The sequence below is a fragment of the Callithrix jacchus genome, chromosome 22 (genome assembly GCF_049354715.1).
Source record: "Callithrix jacchus isolate 240 chromosome 22, calJac240_pri, whole genome shotgun sequence".
Taxonomy (NCBI): domain Eukaryota; kingdom Metazoa; phylum Chordata; class Mammalia; order Primates; family Cebidae; genus Callithrix; species Callithrix jacchus.
In genome coordinates, this window is record NC_133523.1 from 3219566 (window position 1) to 3238286 (window position 18721).

Sequence of the window (18721 nt, forward strand, 5' to 3'; positions counted from 1 at the left end):
TGCGTAGGGTCCACTCAGGGCTCTGGGATTGTACCTAGTGCCTGGCATACAGTAGATACTTAATAGATGCAGGATGCTGCATAGAATCCACTCAGAGCTCAGTGGGATTATGTCCAGTGCCTGGCATACAGTAGATACTTAACAGATGCTGAATACTGCGTAGGGTCCACTCAGGGCTCTGGGATTGTACCCAGTGCCTGGCATACAGTAGATACTTAACAGATGCAGAATACTGCGTAGGGTCCACTCAGGGCTCAGTGGGATTGTGCTCAGTGCCTGGCATACAATAGACACTTAATAGATGCAGGATGCTGCATAGAATCCACTCAGAGCTCAGTGGGATTATGTCCAGTGCCTGGCATACAGTAGACACTTAATAGATGCAGGATGCTGCATAGAATCCACTCAGGGCTCAGTGGGATTATGTCCAGTGCCTGGCATACAGTAGACACTTAATAGATGCAGGATGCTGCATAGAATCCACTCAGGGCTCAGTGGGATTATGTCCAGTGCCTGGCATAGAGTAGACACTTAATAGATGCAGGACACTGTGTAGGATCCGCTCAGGGCTCGGTGTGATCATGGCTAGTGCCTGGCATACAGTAGACACTTAATAAAGGCAGGATAGGCATGGATTCCACCCCCCTTTCCCTGCAGTGGGGCTCTTAACTGCAGATGCACCCCACTTCTCCCCCTAAGCCTGGCTGCCTCCAGCTCCCCCCAACCCTAGCCAAGACAACTTGGGGACCCTGCCTGTTTCGGGCCCGGGCCTGTCTGCGGCCCCCGTCCCCGCCGTGGCACCGGGGGTGAGTTACTCACACGCTGGCGGAACATAATGGCTGAGACTTGAAATGTGAATGCGCCCATCTGTGTACGCACCCCCAGCCCTCCCTCTGCCCTCCCCGGGAGGAAGGTTAATAAATCAGACGCCCTCAGTAATGCATGCGCCCTGCACAGAGGCAGGACGGGGTGGGCACTGGCACACCCTGGGTCATTCACGGGCGGGTCGTGAAGTATGGAGCCATCCTCCCCGCCTTCCCTCTCAGCAGACGCCCCGCCCACCTGGGCGATCTCAGCCAGCCGTGACCCCTGGGCCCCTCCAGTCAGGATCCCCACCTACCAGGGACCTCAGGCCTTTGAAGGGGGCCCGGTTCAGCCAGGGGAGGGCAGCAGGCTCCGAGGCCCCAGGCACCGGGTGCGGAGGCGGCCCCTCGCTAACGGCTCTCGGTCTCTCTCCTCCCGCAGCCTACCCTCCGCCAGACACGCCCCCTGCAAACCGTTCCTTTGTGGGATTAGGACCAAGGGATCCTGCGGGCATTTATCAGGCACAGGTAGGGGCCAAGAGGCCGGCTGGGGGGGCGGGAGGGGCAGGGCAGAGGGGCCGGCCCCGGGGGGCTCAGGGCAAAGAGGGCCTGCTGGGTCCCACGCCACACTCCCCGGCATAGGGGTGCCAGCCTCCCACACCCCACCCAGGCCTTGAGCCTCCGCCTGGCCTCTCCTTGAGGCCAGATATCCCTCCACCTTGGTCCTGGGAGGATGGGGTGTGGCCCCTAGAGACCGTCATGGCAGAGCTATGGGACCAGGGTCATTACCAGCTGCTTCCCATTGTACAGATGGGAAAACTGAGGCCCGGAGAGTTAAAAGGATCTGCCCAGGGTCACACAGGGCTTCATACCTCCCCAACCTCCGTCCCCTCCATGCCGAGGCCTAGAGGGACCATGGGGTGGCTGGGGGAAACTGAGGCAGTCCATGGTGGCGTGTGGGGCCTCCCAAGACAGCATCCAAGCCCCACCCCAGGCTTCAGCCCACAACAGAGCAAGTGTGAGGGGTGGGGGCGGAGAGGCGTCATCAGTAAGGCTGACAGGATGGGGCAGGGCTGGCCCCACGTTCCCCGTTCCCCGTTCCCCGTTCAGATGGCTGCAGCTGAGAGCAGGAGCCGGTTCTCACCACCCCCAGAAGGCAGGCAGGCAGGCGGTTAACAGGAGGCTCAGAGAGGGGAAGTGAATCCCAGCTTCCTGGGGAGGGGGGTGTGGGAGGGCAGCGTAGCCCCAGGCCCGGGTGTCCCCCACCCCCACCCCAGTGGTGGCCTCTCATCTGTGCCCCTGCGGCCAGGAGTGTGTGAGCCAGTCTGGGTTATGGTAAGCGGCCGACCTTTGAGCCTCCCGCCTTCCAGGTTTGTGCTGGGGAGAGGGTGGAGGGGGCACGGTCGCAGGGGCAGCTGCCTCAGGCACAGAGACCAGACACAGAGAACCCAGCTCTGGGCTCCCCAGCAGCCGCAGAACTGCAGAGCGTGGGGGTGGGGGGTGGGGTCCCCAGGGGCCGTCTTCTAATCTTCTGGCCACTGCCGGAGGTTTTCTGCTGCAGAGCCCACAGCAAGGGTCCTGGCTGAGCCAGCCCCGGGGGAGGGGAGGTGGCATTCCCCCTCCCTTCCTGTGCTGGGTGCCCAGGAAGCCTGTAGGTGGCACATCCCTCTCCTCCCGGGTGAGCCCTGGGCCCCAACACCAGCTGGAGGAGGAAGCAGGCAGCAGAGGACTTGAGGCTCCTTCTCCTGAGTTGGGAGGATTCCCGTGTGCTGTGGGTGGAGGGAATCCTGGGTCAGGAGCCAGGCCTCCAGCCCAGCCCTGGTTTACCCACTCTGAACCTCTGTCTCTTCCTCTAGCCATGGGCACCCGCACCAAGAGCCTTTGGCACTGGGGGACAGAAAGGGTACTGAAAGGTTCAGACTTCCCCACACCCCCTAAATGTTAAGCACCCTTCCTTGTACCCACAGAGCCCTGGAGAGGGGAGTGACTTGCTCAGGGTCCCTCAATGAGCTGGAGAGCCCCCAAGGTAGACATCCAGGACTCCCCGCTTTGAGATTTGGCCCCCTCTCCCCTGCCGGGTGCTGATGGAGCCCCGAGTTGCCTCTGCCTCCCCCACCGGCACCTCTCCCTGCCCCTGCGGGAGGCTGGGAATGTCCTTAAGTGGTTCAGAAACCGAAACGGGCAGAGGGAGGAGGCCCAACCCACTTAACCCTTCCCCAGCCTCTGCCTGGACCAAACTCTCTGACCTGGCCCTCCCCGCCAGGGCCGGGGTGGGCCCCCCTCTCACACTGCGCTGGCTCCAGCCCCACCCCACCCGAGGCTGAGAGGGGAGGGAAACTGAGGCAAGCGAGGGCGGCACATTTCTCAGCATCCCTCTCTTGATCCACTGGACCCCTCTGGGGACCCAGAAGGGATGGGACCAGGGCTGGTGGAATGGGGTGGGGAGGGGCACTGGTAGGGAGCTGTGCATAGGCAGTGGTGTGGGGGGGGGTGTGGGAAACGCTGGAATATGGAGACCTCTGGCAGCAGGGGCCAGAGAGATGGCGTGGGCTTGGCTCTGGGATAGTGGGGAGCCATAGAAGAATTTAGAGGGAGGGAGGGGCCACCCGCCAGGCCTTGGAGTCAGAGCTTTCTGGGGCACAGAAGAGAGGTGACATTGTCAGGAGGCTCTCAGGGGAGCATGGGTTGGGGGGGGTGATGTCTCCAAACTGGGTGTCCAGGGAGGGCAGGTCTGGGGAGGACCCCATCGGTGCCTCCCAGACTGGACCCCAGTCTTTGAACTGAAAGCACCCGGGGTGCCACCGCCTCCCTGTAGACCCCGGAGAGGGAGGGAAGGAGCAGTGAGACCCCGCTCTCCCCACTGCCGGCTCCCCGCTCCCCACTCCCGCTCAGAGGGCCCTGAGCTCCTAGTCCTCTGATTTCCAATTCTGGCCAGTCAGCACTTCTGTCTCCTCCGCCTCTATTCCTCGCTTCCCTCTGCCCCCTCCTCCCCCAGGCCTGGGCGGGCACCCCTTTCCCTGAGCTTCTCCAGCTCCCGACACCCTCCAGTCCACGGACTCTCCCCCATCAATATCCCTCCCCCTGATCAATGTTAATTGATCTCACCCTGGTCAGTTGCCTGCCCATCCCCCCATGTCCTTCCCCATCAATCCCCCACAGTGAGACGGGGTAGATCTGACGCCCCAGCCCCTCCCCTCTGTGATGTCCCCTCCGTATTTCTCTGCATGGGAGCCCACGTAGCAGGTGGGTCAACCAAGGGTGGGGGGCAGGGGGGTGTTGAGCCACATGCCAGGAGCCACACAGGCGACTGAAGCCAGGCCAGCAGGATGCCAGAGCTGGACCTCACTCCTCACACCCGCCACCTCCCTGCTTCCGTCACCCCTTGGCTGAGGGGGAGGATGTGGAGTTGAGGGTGCCCCCCCAACCATTGCTGGGGCCCGAGCCAGGCGGGGAGGGGAGGGGAGGGGAGGGAGGACGGGCTCAGGGGAGGCTGGTCCACGACGGGAGGGTCACGCCCAGAGTCTGTCGGTTGCCAACAGAAACCAGACATGAGGTAATGGCCAAGATGAACTTGAACTTGGCTGGAGGTGGGGCGCTGGGAACCTCGGTGGCGCCAGTTAGATGGTCTGGCCCAGCGGCGGCGTGGTTGGAGGCGTGGCGTGGTTGGAGGGGCTCCATTGAATGATTTGCCACAGGGGTGGGGGCAGCCCTGCCTCTAACCTCATGGGGGACTGGAGGGGTCTCCCCAGGTCCGGAGGCATAGCCCTCCCCTCACTAGCCACGCTGGAGGCTCCATGGGGGTTGGAGTTTGCATTTCCGGGACAGGGGTCTGTACAGCAGCTTCTCTGCAGAGACTGAGGCCGGAGCTGTCCCCAGATCACGTGACCCTGGGTCCAGCCCCGTGCAGATCCCCCTCCCTGAGCCTCGGTCTCCTGCCTCTGAGAGGTTGAGAGCCATTCTCAGCTTCCATGTGCTTCCTGAGCTTCTGTGGGGTGGGGGGGCCATCTGGGCGTCCTGTGACAGGATGGGCCCTGGACTCCCAGGACAGTGCCCAGATGATGCCAAGGGGGTCCTGAGAGGCAGGCTAGGGGGTTGGCCCCAGGCAGGAGCAGAAATGAGGGCCGGAGCCAGACGCTCATGATTTCCCGCGCCCACTCTGCCACTCCGTGTTGGTGACCTCCGGCAAGTTCCGTGACCTCTCTGGGCCTCACTTACTTCACGCAAAACAGGGCAGTGGAGGGAGACCTACTCCCTCCTTTACAGGGGTGCTGGGGGATCACTGAAGGGGAGAATGCTTTTAGAAAGTAAGTGAGAGGCCACGTGAGGTGACCTGTAATCCCAGCACTTTGGGAGGCCAAGGCGGGTGGATCACCTGAAGTTAGGAGTTTGAGACCAGCCTGGGGAACATGGTGAAACCCCGTCTCTACCAAAAACACAAATTTAGCCCGGTGCGGTGGTGGGCAACTGTAATCCCAGCTACTCGGAGGCTGAGGCAGGAGAATCCCTTGAACCTGGGTGGCAGAGGTTGCAGTGAGCCAAGATCACGCCATTGCACTCCAGCCTGAGCCACAAGAGCAAGACTCCGTCTCAAAAACTCAACAACAAAAATCCTTTAAAAAGTAAACCAGGCAGCCAGTGCGGTGGCTCACGTCTGTAATCCTAACACTTGGGAGGCAGGAGTTCGAGGCCAGCCTGGGCAATGTGGCGAAACCCTGTCTCTACAAAAAAAATAAACCACTAGCCAGGTGTGGTGGTGCGCACCTGTGGCCCCAGCTACTTGGGAGGCTGAGGTGGGAGGATCGCTCGAGCCCAGGAGGTCTAGGCTGCAGTGAACCTCTGCTCGCACCACTGCACTCCGGCCTGGGCAACAGAGCGAGATCCCGTCTCAAAGTAAAATGAGATGATAAACTGGCCAGCCACGGCGTGTCACTCACGCCTGTAATCCAGCACTGTGGGAGGCCAGCGTGGACGCATCACTTGAAGCCAGAAATTCAAGACCAGCCCTGCCAACATGGCGAATTCCCATCTGCTAAGAACATACACATTAGCGGGGCGTGGCGGGCGCGCCTGTAATCGCAGCTACCGGGGAGGCCGAGGTGCAAGGATCACGTGAACCCGGGAGGCGGAGGTTGTAGAGAACCAGGATCATACCACTGCACCTGAGCCTGGGCGACAGAGCAAGACTCTGTCTCAAAAACTAAATAAATAAAAATTAAATAATAAATAATTCTTAAAATACAAATAAAGACAGGCACGGTGGTTCATGCCTGTAATCCCAGCCCTTCGGGTGGATCACCTGAAGTCAGGAGTTTGAGACCAGCCAGGCCAACATGGTGAAATCCCGTCTACTAAAAATATGAAAATCAGCTGGACATGGTGGCACATGTCTGTGGTCCCAGCCGCTCAGGAGGCTGAGGCAGGAGAATCGCCTGAACCCAGGAGGCGGAGGTTGCAGCGAGCCGAGATCGCGCCATTGCACTCCAGCCTGGGCGACAGAGCACGACTCTGTCTCAAAAAAAGAAGAAGAAAATACAAAAATTGGCTGGGCATGGTGGCGTGTGCCTGTAGTCCCAGCTACTCGGGAGGCTGGGGCAGGAGAATCGCTTGAACCCAGGGGGCAGAAGTTGCAGTGGGCTGAGATCTCGCCATTGCACTCCAGCCTGGGTAACACGAGTTAAACTGCGTCTCAAAAAAATAATGAAATAATAGATCAGATATAAAACACAGTTCCAGATAAATTGACCCTTTTTTTTTTTCTTTTTATTTTATTTATTTATTTTTTAAAGACGGGATTTCACCATGTTGGTCAGGCTAGTCTTGAACTCCCGACCTCAGGCGACCCGCCCGCCTTGGCCTGGAAAGTGCTTGGATTACAGGCGTGAGCCACCGCGCCCGGCCGCACCCTTTTTTTTTTTCTTGGTGTAAGTACCTCCCCAGTCTCGCATGGGCTAGACTTATACGAAAAAGATTTTGGGTTAACTTAGAATTCGTATCACTGGGAACCTGCACTGTGTCTGGCCACCTTGCTCAGAGGCAGAGTCACTTGCTCACCGAGCAGGTTGTTACAGGCTGGGGTAGGGAAACTGAGGTATCAGGGTTACAGGAGGTGAGGGGTGGGTGTGGGAAGAGGTAAACCGTGTCCGGGCAGAGTCTGACCCCTCAACTTCTCTCTCTCTCTCTCTGTCTCTCTTTCTCTTTCCCTTTCTCTCTCCCCCCTCCCTCTGTCGCCGCTGGGCCTGCTCAGTCCTGGTATCTGGGATAGCAAAGGTCTTCTTCCCCTGCCCCTTCTCCATCGTCCCAGGAATCCCGGGGGGCAGCACAGCCGGCCCCCGGCCCACGTTTTCGGTGAACAAGGACACCCTGCCGACTCCCAGCCCGGCCGAAAAGACAGAACACACAGACACAAATGCGCAGGAGGGAAAGAAAGATACAAAGGAAAAAAGAAGGAAAAATAAACCCACCCAACCAAGAAGACAAAAGGTAAAGACACGTTTCCAGCTCTCTGGATGCCGAGGCCGCAGGACTGGAGGGCCAGCCCCGCCACCCCACGGGAGCCCCGGGACAGGGGCGTCTTCCTCAGTCACTCATCTCTCCGCCTGCTGCTCGGGAAGGACAGACACCCGCCGCCCACCCACGCCCCCGAGGCCCTGACTGTCTGGAGGAGACCAGGTGAGCGCAGCCTGGAGCCTGCACCCAGGGCCGACAGGCGTGACACCCAGCAAGGCCACCTCTCCCGGGGCCCGCACCTCTGCCGGACATGGACCGGCCCCCTCCCCCAGGACGCAGCTGCTAGGGGGAAGGGAGATGCTGCGGACCCCTGCTGGGCAGCGGACACCTCAGAGGTGGACAGGGTGGGGCAGGCGAGTGGCGATGTCCAGGGGGTGTGTGGCGTTTCGTGGCCCTGGCCAGGGGAGGAAGCGAGGCCCAGGCACCTGCTGCCCCTCCAGCGGGTCCTGCCTGCCGTGCGGCCTCCCCACACGCCCTCCCAAAGCGCCGGCCGACTCGAGACAGCTGTCCGGCTGGGGACTCTCAGCCCTCGCGCCCGCCCGTTTGGGAGGAGAAGTCTCTATGCAATTGACCCCACCCCGCACCGGAGGCCCCCCACCCCAGCTTGCCCAGCTCACACCCCCAAAGGGAGGGACCCACATTGCACACACTGTAAGAAATGCACTTTCCGAGGAAGGGGACGGGGGAGCCGGGACACCCAGAGCTCCCCGAGTTGGGGGGTGCCCGTCTGGAGCCCCCCATGAGTCCCTGGCGGTGGGAGGTGAGAGCGAGTGGTTTAAGTGCCTGATTCCCACCACCCGCCCCCCCCTTTGTCCAGCTGGGACACGGAGTGGCCATGGGCCTCCTCCCCCACCCCTCCAGTCCCCCCACTGGCCCCTCCAGTCACCCCTCATCGCCGTGTCCCCCTCAGAGCTAGAGAGACGGGGCCCCTGTGCGGCCAAGGGGCAGAGCTGGGCGTCACCTTCCGAGCGTCCTGCCCTCCCCTGCCGGCGCCCCCCACGCCTCCGCTGCCAGTGCCTTACATTCTGGAGCGACCTCCCTCCCCGGTGCCTCCCAGCCCAGGGGGCCCGTTTGCACTTTCATCGTCCGCCCCCCGCAGGGGGCCCAGCTGGGAGGATGCGACTCCCGGCTGGGTCCCCGAGGTGAGAGGAGGCCGGCGCCAGTGGGTCCTCGCTCGGGATGGGGAGGGCTTTGGGCGGGGCTTCGGCGTCGCACCTCGGGGCCCCCCGCGGCCGTGTAGGGGGCCTTCCATCTGCTAAGCGTTTTCCGTTGAGCCGCTCCAAAAACACTAAGCTGGGGACGCCAGGTTCCCCCACCCCACCCCCCGGCCCCACCCACACCTCCACCTCCACCCCGGGATCGCCATCTTTAGGGGAGGCCTGGGAGGGGGGGTTAGGTGTTTTAGGGCCACCGAGCTCAAACACAAGGACCCCTCTCCCAGCCCACCCCCAACTGACCTCCATGCCTAGGGAGAAACCCCCCCACCACAGCCCCCACCCAGGGCCAAAGCCAGGGCAGGGTCTCCGGGTCTCACCTGCTCCCAGCCTCACCCCGACCCCCACCACCTGTCCCGAAAACCAGACTCTCCTCCCAAACCAGCCCCAGGGGCTTGGCGAACACACTCGCTCCCAAAGAGAAAGACCCAGGACCCTTCCCTGTCACCCCGAGAGAGGTTCTCCATCCTCTGGCCTCAATCCCTTGGTCCGTCCGTCTGTCCTCAGGGCCCTGGCCCCCCTCCACCGGTGGCCCTTGGGGACCAAAGCGTGAGCCGCTCTCCAGGAGGGCGGGTGTGGGCGGGGGGTAGGGTCGTGCTGTTGGAGTATCTGGAAGCTTCTCAGCCAGGGTGGGGGTCGTGGGGTGCAAGTGGGGGCCAGCCGGGCTCCCAAGGGGTCAGGGCGCATCGAGAACCAACTCTTTACCTAACTTTGCATGGTGCTTAGTCAAGGACTCCTGTGTCCTGGCCCCTGAGGTCAGCTGGCGGCGCTGACACATGCATGGCAGACGATACCTGGCTCTATCTCCCTCCCCCTCGCCCCCCTCCACTCCCAACTCCCTCTTAAAAAAAAAAAAAAAAAGATACAAAAAAAAAAACCTTAAAAAAAATTCCATGTTTCCTAATTTGCACGAAATTTTCTACCACAAAATGTGCCTTGCCTTCCGAGAGTATTACCTTTAAACAATATCAGCGCACACACATAGCTGCATGTTCTGCTCGTGTAGTTAAAAAAAAAGACAAAACAGTGACATGAAATAAAAAAATAAAAATTGAAAAGGGATGTATTTCTATTTGTAAAAAAATAATAATAATAAAAATAAAAAATAAGAAAGTGAGAATCTTTAAAAAAAAAAAAAGGAAGAAACACCCGGTCCCCTGGCTCCCCTCTGTCCTGTCTCCCCTCCCGCTGTACTCAGGGGCGCCCCCTGGTGCTCAGCCTCTACCACCCCCGGCCCTGCTCTCGGTGCCCAGAGGACAGACCTCCGGGGCTCATCCTGGTCCCCGGGAAGGTCTCTCCTCTCCGATTGGTCCTGGGCCATGGGCTGGCCCCCAGACACCATTCACTGACCCACTGCAGGCCATTCCCCCGCAACTGTAGGGCGGCCAGACTCCCCCTCCCCACCTTGCATGCTGGCGTCCCCCCAGCTCAGGGTCAAATGCTGTCCTGCTCCCACCTCAGAGGCACCCCCTCTCCCCCGCCCCGTGCACCCCCCCCCCTTCTTGCCAAAGGACCTGCTTCTCCCCTATCCGGAGACCACCCTCTTCTTTGTCCCCTTTGCCCTGTCTTCCGTCTTCCAGCTGTGAATAGGAACGAAACAAAAAAACAAAACCTGATATATGCAATATCTGTGTGTCTATACCCTTGGCCTGGCTCAGCCACCCGAGGCCCCGCCGAGGGTCCGGCAGGGCACAGGGACAGCCAGGCGGCACCGAGTCGCGGGCCGTGGTCTGGTGGCTGACCATGCTGTTGTCTTGATTCTTTCTCTTGTTCTTTCTCTTTCTTTCGAACTCCAGCTTCCTTTGCTTTTTTCTTGACCAAAGCTAAGACAATAGCCAGATGGTTAGTGGGGCAGCCAGGCAGGGAGGACCCGGGGTGCGATGCCCCAGCGTTAGGCGGTTCCTGCAGTGCTTGACACCCCCGGGCATCTCATGCAGGGACCCACACAGATGGTCCCCTCCATTCACCATTGCCCGCCGTCAGGGTGCCGGGTGGTCTCCACAGCCACCATCATACACTCACCCCATGTTTTCTTCCAAAAAGACACCTCAGCAGTCTCCCCAGGTGACACAGGGAGAGCCCAAGCCCCCACAGCTGGCCACGGCATTACCGTTAAGAACTGTCCCTCAGCCAGAGAGCCCAGGCTGGCTGTGTGCACCATCCACGTCGCTGATGTCCAGCTTTTTTCTTCCCCTCCTGAGCAAATCGTCTTGCCCGGGACCTGGGAACAACCAGCAGCAAAGGGAATGGGTGGCACCATCGCTGCTGGGACCATCACGTCCCTGCACAGCCCACACCCGGGGCCCAGGGCCCCTGCAGAAGGAAGGCCGGGCGCCGCCCTCCTCACCCCAAGCTTGCATCCTGGGCTCACTGAGCACCTTTGCTGAGCACAGCAGGGAAACCCATGCTGGGCGGCACATTGTGGATAGCTTCGTTTCTCCCCCCCCCCCCCCCATTTCTTGGAAAAGCTACAGGATCGCCATAGGGTACAATTCCTGGGCACCTAGCTGCAGACAGACAAAAACACCAGGAACCAGGATTCCATGCCCACCTCTGCAGTTCACAGAAGGGGTGCCTCATCCCTGGGTGGAGGGCAAGGTGTGGGTTTTGGTGGTGAGTTTTTTTTTTGGTTTTTGTTTTTTTTTACATGTATGAAACTGACATCTTGAACCTGTCCCACCCCCTCCCGAAGCCCCCATCACCCACCCCTGTGGTGGGCACCACACTCATGCCAAGCACCCTGGTCTCATTCTGGGGTCTTATAGGGAGGCTTCCCAAATATATGCAAATCGTCTCCATTCCTTTCTCTGGGTGGAGACACTTGACACCAACCGGGGTGGAGATGGGGCGTGGGGGAGTAGGAAGACCCAGCCCTACTTGACTGCGGGAGGGGGGATCCGGAGTCCGTCACCTCCAGGTCTGGAGCCCAGGTTCTGACCCCAGAACCCCACCCTGGACTAGACAATCAGATCCCAAAGGACGCCAAAGGGAACTCGATTGGGAGAGCTGCTTAGAAGCCAGACCTGGACCCCCCGCAGCTCCCCAGGCAGCAGACAATTCCAGCTTCCCTGCCCCAGGACCTTGTGTCCGTCCCCAGCGACAGCAGCGTCCCAGGCACGGACAGACTGGGCTGTATGTACCCCACTGTCCCTTGCAAGACAGGTCTTGGAGCCAGGAGCAACTGTCCAGCCCTCCAGAAGAGACAGCAAGCAGGCCTCTCCCACCCTGGCCTCCCCAGTGGTTCTTTGACCTCCAGTGTAGGGCTGTACTAGACAGATATATATATATATGTAATTTTGGAATTTGTCATAATACAAAAATATACAGTGGCCCCCTTTTATCTTGGCCTGGATTCTCTCTCTGAGACCCCAGACTTCACTTGCTTTTTGGAGGGCGCTGGGACATACATCTCTCAACCCAGCTTCCTCCGCATCCTCCCGTCTTTCCCCGTTTCTGCCCCATTGGACACCTCCTGAGTGTCTCACCTCCAGACCTATACCACTGCCCATCCGTCGCTCAGTGGTTCAGTGCCTGGGATCAGTCCACCACCCTCGGCCTCCCCCCAGGGCAAGGTGAGGAGGCGGACCCAAAGGAACACCAGCAGGACCTGTCGCCAGTGATACCAAAACAGACTTCCCAAGCAGTGCCTCGCACGTCCACTGGTGTGGCCTTGAGATTCTCCTGCCCCCCTTTCCCTGGCAGCCCCTCCCCAAGGCCTTGCTCATACCTGAGGCAGGAAGGAGGAAGGGACCAAGGCCTTGCTCATACCTGAGGCGGGAAGGAGGAAGGGGATCCCACAGGAATAAGGGCTCCAGAGAGGAAGGACGTCATGCACCCCCAAGCCGCCACCCCCCCCCAGCCTTCCACGCACATCTGGCCGGAAGAGAACCCTCCGAAAGGGGGAGAGTGGCTGCCCCAGCCCCTCAGCTGCATCCATACCCCATCCTCTCATCTTGGGTCCCAGCCAGGCCCCCCCAAAACCAAAGTCCCCTCAAGCCTGGGGTCCCAGCCTGTGCCCCCAGCTTCCTGCCCACCCAGCCCTGAGCACCCTCACACAGGGAAAGAAGCAAAGGCTCTGGGGGGGCCAGGATGGGACAGGTGATACAGTGGGGGGTCGGGGGGCAGCAGGGAGGAGGGACGCAGAGGACATTTTCCTCTTTGGGTATTTTTTTTTTCTTTTTTTTTCTCCCCCCTTGCTGTTTGAGTGCTGTCGCTTTTCCTTTCCTCTTCCCTTTGAGAAGTTCGTTCGTTTCCGTTTTGTATTTTACTGATATTACCAGGATAGTTTACTCCTAGCGCCCTGCTTACCGCGCACCGGATAACACACACGCACACACCCACAGAAATGCTCGTGAACCCAACCCAGAGAAGGTTCCGGCTGGGGCCGCGCCCTCCCCCTCCTCCTGCTCCTCCCGACAGACAGCGAGGACAGGAGGGGGACAAGGGGACACGCGGGCAGACCTGCCGGCCCTCACCCCGCCCCGCCCCTCACATGCTCCCATCATAACCTTGTATATTACGCAGTCATTTCGGTTTTCGCAGGAGCGCCTACTAAGTACCATTTACAGAAAGTGACTCTGGCTGTTCATTACTTTGTTTGTTTGTTCCCTATGCAAAAAAAAAAAGAAAAAAACAGAAAAAAGGGGGATTCCATAAAAGATTCAATAAAAGATTTAAAAAAAAATGTATAAAAATTAAAACAAGCTATGCTTCGACTCTTCCTGGCTGTGGTGGATCCTCTGTTCCGTGCCCTGTGTGGGTTGCTCTGTGTGCTTTGGACGAGTGAGGGGCAGAGGCTGCAGGGGCGGGGGCCGCAGGGAGCCGGGGCTGGGGGGCCCTAAACCCCATGGATGGGCAGGCTGGGATTCTGAAAGCTTCAGATCAGATGCCCCCTGGGGGCGTTATTATTTTTATTTTTTATTTTCAGCCGGAGTCTCACCCTGTAACCCGGGTGTGACTGCGGGGGCGTGATCTCAGCTCACTGCAGCCTCCACCTCCCAGGTTCAAGCGATTCTCCTGCCTCAGCCTCCTGAATAGCTGGGATTACATGTGCCCGCCACCACGCCCGGCTCATTTTTGTATTATTAGTAGAGATGGGGTTTCACCATGTTGGCCAGGCTGGTCTCGAACTCCTGACTTCAGGAGATCCGCCTGCCTCGGCCTCCCAAAGTGCTGGGATTGCAGGCCTGGGCCACCATGCCAGGCCCCCCCGGGGACATTATATAATGTCTGGGGACATTTGTGGTTGCCACCGCTGGGGGGTGCTCCTGGCGTGGAGTGGTTGGAGGCCGGGGACACTGCTCAGCACTCTGCAATGTCCAGGACTGAGATTCAGCCACACAAAACGTCCACAGTGCCCGGCAGGGAGAGACCTGCTTTGATTATTTGGGAAGAAAAAAATCAGGTTTGCTCCCTGCTCACAGCAGACAGCAGGGTAAGCTCCCAGTGGGGCGGACGGTGTAATCCAGGGCAGCCCCCACCTCCTGGGATCCTCCTCCCTCCCCCTCCACTCAGGGTGTGCATTCCAAAGGGTGCAGCCTCCTGGGACCTCAGCAGGGCAGAGGATCATGGGACGCAGTGTGTTTGTGGGGGGGCCGGGGTCCATGGAATTCCCTAACCCAGCCGGGCGCGGTGGCTCACGCCTGCAATCCCAGCACTTTGGGAGGCCGAGGCGGACGGATCACGAGGTCAAGAGTTTGAGACCATCCTGGCCAACATGGTGAAACCCCGTCTCTACTAAAAATACGAAAATTAGCCGGGTGTGGTGGCGCACACCTGTAGTCCCAGCTACTCGGGAGGCTGAGGCAGGAGAATCGCTTGAACCCGGGAGGCGGAGGTCGCGGTCAGCCAAGATCATGCCACTGCACTCCAGCCTGGGCAATAGAGCGAGACTCCATCTCAAAAAGAAAAATCCCCTAATGCAGGGAGCCTCACACAAGGGCGATCGTGCCCCATAGAGGACACTGGGTGATATCTGGGACATCCGCGGTGGTCACAACAGGTGGAGCTTCTGGCATGGGGCAGGTGGAGGCCAGGGATGCCACTCAGCACCCTGCAGTGCCCAGGATGGCCCCACCCCAGAGAGTGATCCAGCGCCCATGGTCACAGTGCCTGGTGGTGGGAGGACACCCACTTTAGATGGTGGCTTTGAATGAGCTTCTGAAGCCAGACCTGTCCCTGCAATGCCCCTGGTGGCCGTAATCTCTTCCCCTTTGTCAGATGGGTCCTTTCACACCCCTGGTCCTTTGCTGATTGCTGCCTCCTCGTCTGTGCAGACCTTTAACACTGGTGTCCTCTTCCTCCAGGAAGCCCTCCCAGCTTTCTCCAGCCTGGTCCCCTCCTCCCCCCAGCAGTCTCAGAGCTATCAGTGAATTCCATGGGGCATCTATGGAGCACCCACTCCAAGCCAGGCCCAGGAGATTCAGCCCTCTCCCTTCCTGCCTTGGAGTAATCCAAGCCTGGCACACAGCCGGTGCTCCATAAATGCACAAGATGCCTTCTCTTGCCATCTGGCAAACTCCCAGTCATTGAGCAAAGACTGCCTGAGCATCTCGTGAGTACCAAGCACTGGGACCCAGCAGTGAACTAAACACTCAAAATCAGCTACCCTCCTGGACCCTACAGCTTCCTCCAGGTCAGGAAGAACTACCGTTCTAAGCCGTGAGCAGAAGTGGCCGGGCGCGGCGGCTCACACCTGTAATCTCAGCAGTTTGGGAGGCCCAGGTGGGACCAGCCTGGCCAACTTGGCAAAACTCCATCTCTACTAAAAATGTAAACGTAAGCCGGGCGTCGTGGCGTGTGCCTGTAATCCCAGCTACTCGGGAGGCTGAGGCACGAGAATCGCTTGAGACCAAGAGACGGAGGTTGCCGTGAGCAAGGATCACGCCACTGCACTCCAGCCTGGGTGACAGAGTGAGACTCAAAAGGTGTGAGAGGGGACAGGTGCGGTGGCTCATGCCTGCTATCCCAGCATTTTGGGAGGCCGAGACAGGTGGATCACTTGAGGTTGGGAGTTTGAGACCAGCCTGGCCAACATGGCGAAACCCTGTCTCTACTAAAAAATACAAAACTTAGCCAGGTGTGGTGGCAGGTGCCTGTAATCCCAGCTACTCGGGAAGCTGAGGTGGGAGAATTGCTTGAACCCAGGAGGTGGAGGTTGCAGTGAGCCAAGATCGCGCCACTGCACTTCAGCCTGGGCAATGGAGCAAGACCCTATCTCAAAAAAAAAAGCCAGGCATGGTGGTGCATTTCTCTGATCCCAGCCACTTGGGAGGTGGAGGTGATCGCTGGAGCCTGGTTGGTAGAGGCTGCAGTGAGCCAAGACCGAGCCACTGCACTCCAACCTGTGTCCCCCCAAGACCCCGGCTCAAAAAACAAAGTGTGAGAGGCTATTTCTTGGAGGGCTGACATGGCGCCCTCCATCCTGTCCCCACCCAAAACCCCAGGATACCCCAGGATGGGCCAGGAAAACTCTCTTTGCCCCATGGGCTCCTTCCGTCCTACCCACAAGACCACAAGGCAGGGACGATCCTTTTTTACAAATGGGGAAACTGAGGCACAAAAAAGCGAGATAAGGTGCACTGACAGGGCAGCAGGCACAGTGCGTCCTTGCCAACACACAGATACACGGCCCCACGCCACTTCCCAGTGACAGGCACTGAGGACATCGAGGATGTGGGGGGTCCGAGGCCCCTTCCCACGTACCACTCCCAACTTGGGTGGCCCCTGCCGCCCTCAGCAGCGAGGTTTTTGGCGCCCCCTTGTGGGCAGACCGGGGACCCCATGCACCTCCCCCCTCCCAGCTCCTGTCTTTCTCGGAGGAGGTTTCCTTAGAGCGGGGGTTGAGCCGAGTTCAGGGGGTCTCAGCTAGAGTCAGCCGAGGCCGGGGTGGAGACTCAGCCTGCCCCTGGATCTCAAGGAAAGCCTCCGTCATGTCCAACCCTTGCCCCCCTGGGTGATGCGATTCCTGGCTGGGAGTTGGGGGCCGCCCCAGCACAGCAGGCTGTTGGGTTGGTCACCCCTGGCTCCCCACCCTAAAACGGGGGCAGGCTTGTGACAACCCAAAATGCCCCCTCAAATAAATTCCAAACGCAGCTGGGTGCAGTGGCTCACGCCTGTAATCCCAGCAATTTGGGAGGTCCTAGATGGGAGGAATGCTTGAGGCCAGGAGTTCAAGACCAGCCTGGGCAACATAGGGAGACCCTTGCTCTACCAAAAAATAAAATTAGCCAGGCTGGTGCCTCACGCCTCTAATCCCAGTACTTTGGGAGGCCAAGGAGGGTGGATCGCTTGAGCCTGGGAGTTTGAGACCGGCCTGAGCAACATGGCAAACTCCTTTATCTACTAAAAACACAAAAAATTAGCCAGGCTGGTGGTGCACGCCCGTAGTCCCAGCTACTCAGGAGGCTGAGGCATGAGAATTGCTTGAACCCAGGAGGTGGAGGTTGCAGTGAGCTGAGATCATGCCATTGCACTCCAGCCTGGGTGACAGAGTGATACTGGGTCTCAAAAACTTATAATAAAAATTTTAAAATAACAATAAAATAAAATTTTTTTGTAAAGACGGATCTCGCTATGTTGCCCAGTCTGCTCTTGAACTCCTGGCCTGAAGCAATCCTCCCCCTCACCTCCCAAGGCACTGGGATTAGGGATACCAGTTACTTATCGAGGGTTTTTCGCCCCCTGGTGGATGATCTTAGAAGAGTTCTCCCAGTGAAGCTCCCCAGCCCCAGTCCTGGACCCCACAACGAAGCCCTCATGCCAGCCTTATTAAGGTCATTATTGAGAAATCGCCTGTGCGTGGCGGCTCACGCCTGTAATCCCAGCACTCTGGGAGGCCGAGGCGGGCGGATCACTTGAGGTCAGAAGTTCAAGACCAGCCTGGCCAACATGGTGAAACCCCATGTCTACTGAAAATGAAAAAATTAGCCAGGCGTGGTGGCAGGTGTCTGTAATACCAGCTCCTCGGGAGGCTGAAGCAGGAGAATCCCTTGAACCCGGGAGATGGAGGTTGCAGTGAGTTGAGATCGCACCACTGCACTACAGCCTGGGCAATAGGGTAAAACTTTTCCTTAAGGAAAAAAAAAAAAGTCCTCATTAAGAAATGGTCATTGTGGGCTGGGCGTGGTGACTCACACATGGAGTCCCAGCTACATGGGAGGTCCAGGCGTGAGAATCGCTTGAACCCGGGAGGTGGAGGCTGCAGTGAGCCGAGATCATGCCACTGCACTCCAGCCTGGGTGACAGAGCGAGACTCTGTCTCAAACATTTAAAAAATAATAATAATAGGGGCCGGACGCGGTGGCTCACGCCTGTAATCCCAGCACTTTGGGAGGCCGAGGTGGGTGGATCACGAGGTCAAGAGATCGAGACCATCCTGGTCAACATGGTGAAACCCCGTCTCTACTAAAAATACAAAAAATTAGCTGGGCATGGTGGTGCGTGCCTGTAATCCCAGCTACTCGGGAGACTGAGGCAGGAGAATTGCCTGAACCCAGGAGGCGGAGGTTGCGGTGAGCCGAGATCGCGCCATTGCACTCCAGCCTGGGCAATGAGCACAACTCCATCTCAAATAATAATAATAAAGGGGCCAGGTGCAGTGGCTCATGCCTTTAATCCCAGCACTTTGGGAGGCCAAAGCGAGCAGATCATGAGGTCAGGCGATTGAGACCATCCTGGCTAATATGGTGAAACCCCATCTCTTTAAAAATAATAGTAAAATAAAATAAAAAGAAAAAATAATAATAATAAAGAAATGGTAATTGTGGCCTGGCTGAGGCAGGAGAATCGCTTGAACCCGGAAGGTGGAGGTTGCAGTGAACCAAGACCACGTCACTGCACTCCAGCCTGGACAACAGAGGGAGACTCTGTCTCAGAAGAAAGAGAAATGGCCATTGCTGAGGGCAAGGTCCAGGGCCTGGAGAAGGTGAGGGGAGGAGGGAGAACAGGAACTGGGAACGGAGTGCGAGTCCCTTTCCAAGAGATTGCAGAGCCCTGGGACATGCCCACCCTCCAGGATCCAGTTCCCAGGAACAACCGAGAACACGATTGGGGGAGGCGGGGGAAGGAGCAAAGATTTCCCTGGAGACGGCACTCAGGGCACAAAGTCCAGGGCTCGGGACAGCAGAAACCAGACTGGCAGGGGAGCGTTTAATCTGCCCAGGGCATCTGGCACCTGCACAAGCTGAGCACCCATAT

The 18721-nt window shown here is 58.7% G+C and overlaps 1 protein-coding gene and 1 pseudogene across 8 annotated transcripts in view; both read left to right on the forward strand.

Annotated features, from left to right (window-relative positions):
• NFIC (nuclear factor I C) overlaps nt 1–9582 on the forward strand; it is a 99568-nt gene extending 89986 nt beyond the window's left edge. For 3 of the 8 annotated variants that reach the window (XM_078361516.1, XM_078361519.1, XM_078361515.1), the window contains exons 9-10: nt 1246–1331; nt 7048–9582. In XM_078361516.1, the coding sequence (XP_078217642.1) occupies nt 1246–1296 (51 nt within the window). In that variant the 3' untranslated portion in view covers nt 1297–1331; nt 7048–9582. The remainder of the gene's footprint in view (nt 1–1245; nt 1332–7047) is intronic. The other 5 variants (XM_078361518.1, XM_078361520.1, XM_078361517.1 and 2 more) reach the window with 2 other exon arrangements.
• On the forward strand, nt 7310–8671 carry LOC108589452 (uncharacterized; annotated as a pseudogene).
• Nucleotides 9583–18721: the final 9139 nt, after the last annotated feature.